The 2,811-nt window shown below is 50.8% G+C and overlaps 1 protein-coding gene across 1 annotated transcript in view; it reads right to left on the bottom strand.

The window, feature by feature from the left end:
• The window catches only part of slc35d3 (solute carrier family 35 member D3), a 10,028-nt gene extending 8,098 nt beyond the window's left edge, over positions 1-1,930 (bottom strand). The window contains exons 1-2 of the mRNA XM_078213542.1: positions 1,495-1,930; positions 3-575 (exon numbers count right to left, since the gene is read on the bottom strand). Of these exons, the coding sequence (XP_078069668.1) occupies positions 3-575; positions 1,495-1,930 (1,009 nt within the window). The remainder of the gene's footprint in view (positions 1-2; positions 576-1,494) is intronic.
• Between the last annotated feature and the right edge of the window lie 881 nt (positions 1,931-2,811).

The following is a 2,811-nucleotide window of genomic DNA, read 5'->3' as shown; positions in this document are numbered from 1 at the left end:
ACCTTCCTGCAGTTCATACAGCTGAGGAGGGGGCGTGGGGGGCCCTTCCTCCTCCTCCTTGGTCAGTTCCTCCAAGTCATCGTACTTGGCCTGCTGCCTTGTCTCGAAGTATTTGACGATGCAGTAAGTGACCGAGCCCACCGTGTTGACCACCACGCCGGCAATGAAGAGGGAGGTGGGCTCCACGTCTCTGAAAGCCAGCATGCCCACCGTGATGGTGGCGACGCTCTTCACCACCCCGACGAAGCTGGTGGTGACGGCCGAGTTGATGTAGGTGCAGTGCAGGGTGGTGAAGTTCATGAGGCAGCCGATCAGGATGCAGGAGGCGAAGATGCAGCCCACCGCGGCGTCCTGCCAGCCCGGGTAGGACCAGATGTTGATGGCATCCAGGCTGGCGAAGCTGCAGAGCAGGAGGACAGGCGAGGCGGTGGCGGCGATGGTGTACTGGGCAGTCAGCGGGCCGTACGAGTGCTCATGGCCCGTCTTCTGGATCACCACCAGATAAGCGGCATGCACCAGCACTGCAAACACCCCGGTCACATAACCGACTGGATCCCCAGATAGATCACCAGCTCCTAGATCACAGCAGCACAAAACAAAGAGTCAGAACATCCACAATTATTTCTGAATGCAGGGAGTAGGAGGCGGGACAGAAATGGACAGGGTAGATTCAGAAAGAATGTTCCTGATGGTGCAGGAGTCCAGAACTAGGGGTCATCATTTGAGGATAAGGGGTAAACTTTTTATGACTGAGGTGAGGAGAAATTTCTTCACCCAGAGCGTGGTGAATCTGTGGAATTCACATCTGTGGAATGTAGTTGAGGCCAAAATGTTGTCTGATTTCAAGAAGGAATTAAATATAGCTCTTGGGGCTAAAGGGATCAGGGGAAGGGGGAATCAGGATATTGAATTTGATGATCAACCATGATCAAAATGAATGTTAGAGCTGGCTCGAAGGGCCGAATGGCCTCCTCCTGCTTCTAGTTTCTATATTTAGGTCTGAACAATGGGGGAGTTTTCGCCTTCCTGGAACACAAACAGTGAGGAGTGAAGAATTCAGTGAAGAGCAAAACAACGGGTCAGAAACCGGTTTATTTCATAACTGCCTCGGTTATTCAAACCTTTGATCACAAAGTGTGGACAGGCAGATGGTAAACGGATGAATAGATCAATTTTCGAAACTCGAGAAGTTTGCAAATTCGTATATTCCTCTCCAAAATTCTTCATAATCCAAATTGAGATTGCATGACTGGGATAGATTAACAGAAACTTGCAGTGACTGCCAGCTGCTTAGACTCTCATTTCCCCTCTCCCACAATAGAAAGTTTTGGTGCAATTTCTCCCCGGCTGCCCGGTCATTCATCCACCCTAGTAAACTTTAAAAAAAACACACACACATCTTGTGCTGCACAGAGGAATGAATGATCAGAGAGGGGGGGGGGGGGGGGGGAGCGGACAGAGGGCTTGGGGAGTGATGCTGAGTGATATACTGACCTGCCAGAGCGGCTCCGCAGGTAGTGAGGAAGACAGCGGCACACACACCCAGGGAAGGGACGCCGTTCTTGAGGACAAAAACTCCAATGATTAAAGTGACGAGGGGTAGGCAGCGCTTGAACACCACGTACATGGGCAGACTGAGGCCCCGGAGTGCCCAGAGCGTCAGACAAGACTGCAGAGTGGAGAGCAGCGTGACACTGGCGAAGACTTTGGCCAGACTGAGACTGAAGGGAGGCACGTCTATTTTCCCCAGCCTCCGGAGGAGCTCCAGGGTGAGGGCGGCGGTGCTGCTGGTGAGACACTGCACCAGCGTCAAAAAGAGAAAGTTGTAGCGGGAGATGAGCAGTTTGAGGAGGATATTCAGAGAGCCGGAGAACACCCCGTGGGCGACCGCCACCGAAATGCCAAGCGCCCGACCCTTACAGCACTGCATGTTCCTGTCCAGCTGGAAGCGGTCTCAGCCTGAGCTTAGCCTCTCAGTGGTCCACCGACTGCGGCATACTGATAGCCAGAGCCGCCCACTTTCCTTAAAACTTCCATTCATTTCACTAAAAGGGGCGGCGGGGGGTGGGGGGGGGGGGGTGGAAGGGTATCGGTGTGTGGGTTCAAACTGATCAATTGAATGTTTTATTAATGATCACCCATTCAACTGCTGCAAAGTCAAATGTGAAAGATCCGGAGCTGCTGACGCATGGAAACCAGTTGAATCTGCACTTTTTTTTCCATTTACTTAATTATGTAAGTAGTGTGTGTGTGTGTGTTTTTTTTTAATTGCCTAACTGTTCGCCCCGCAGTTCTGGTGTAGAATTGGCGGTGACTCAATGCTGCCGGGGATCATTCAGCCACGCCAGCAGATGCAGAATTCAATCACCGGCTTCAGGTCTGCTTCGTTTGGCTCAATGAAATCCAACTCCATACTCACTGAATGAAACTATCAAGTGATGGACAGAATGGGTGCTCCCCACACACACACATTGACCAAGTATTGAATTCAATGCAGAGAATAGAAAGTGTGCACAAGTGTTGTGAGTCAACAAGGAAATGGTTTTGTCTGCACGGATGTGGACTGGAAAGGAGTTGGGCTGCAGATCCAGCGGGAGATGGGATCCGTGCAGCTGTGCATTGGCAACACCACCTAATTCCAACATCTGTCTGCGTTTCAGCGGTGGAGAAAATAGCACGTTTTTCCTCTCCAAAGACTTACGTCCAGAATTAACTCAGAGGTTTTAAAGAGAATTTGGTCATTGAAATAGTGTCAGACGCGAAATCAGCGAAGTACAATTGTCACAGAGCCTATTTTTAAGATTCTACTGT

This window comes from Mustelus asterias, chromosome 5, assembly GCF_964213995.1.
Source record: "Mustelus asterias chromosome 5, sMusAst1.hap1.1, whole genome shotgun sequence".
NCBI lineage: Eukaryota > Metazoa > Chordata > Chondrichthyes > Carcharhiniformes > Triakidae > Mustelus > Mustelus asterias.
Note: the sequence above shows the minus strand (reverse complement) of the source record. Positions and strands in the feature narration are given on the sequence as shown.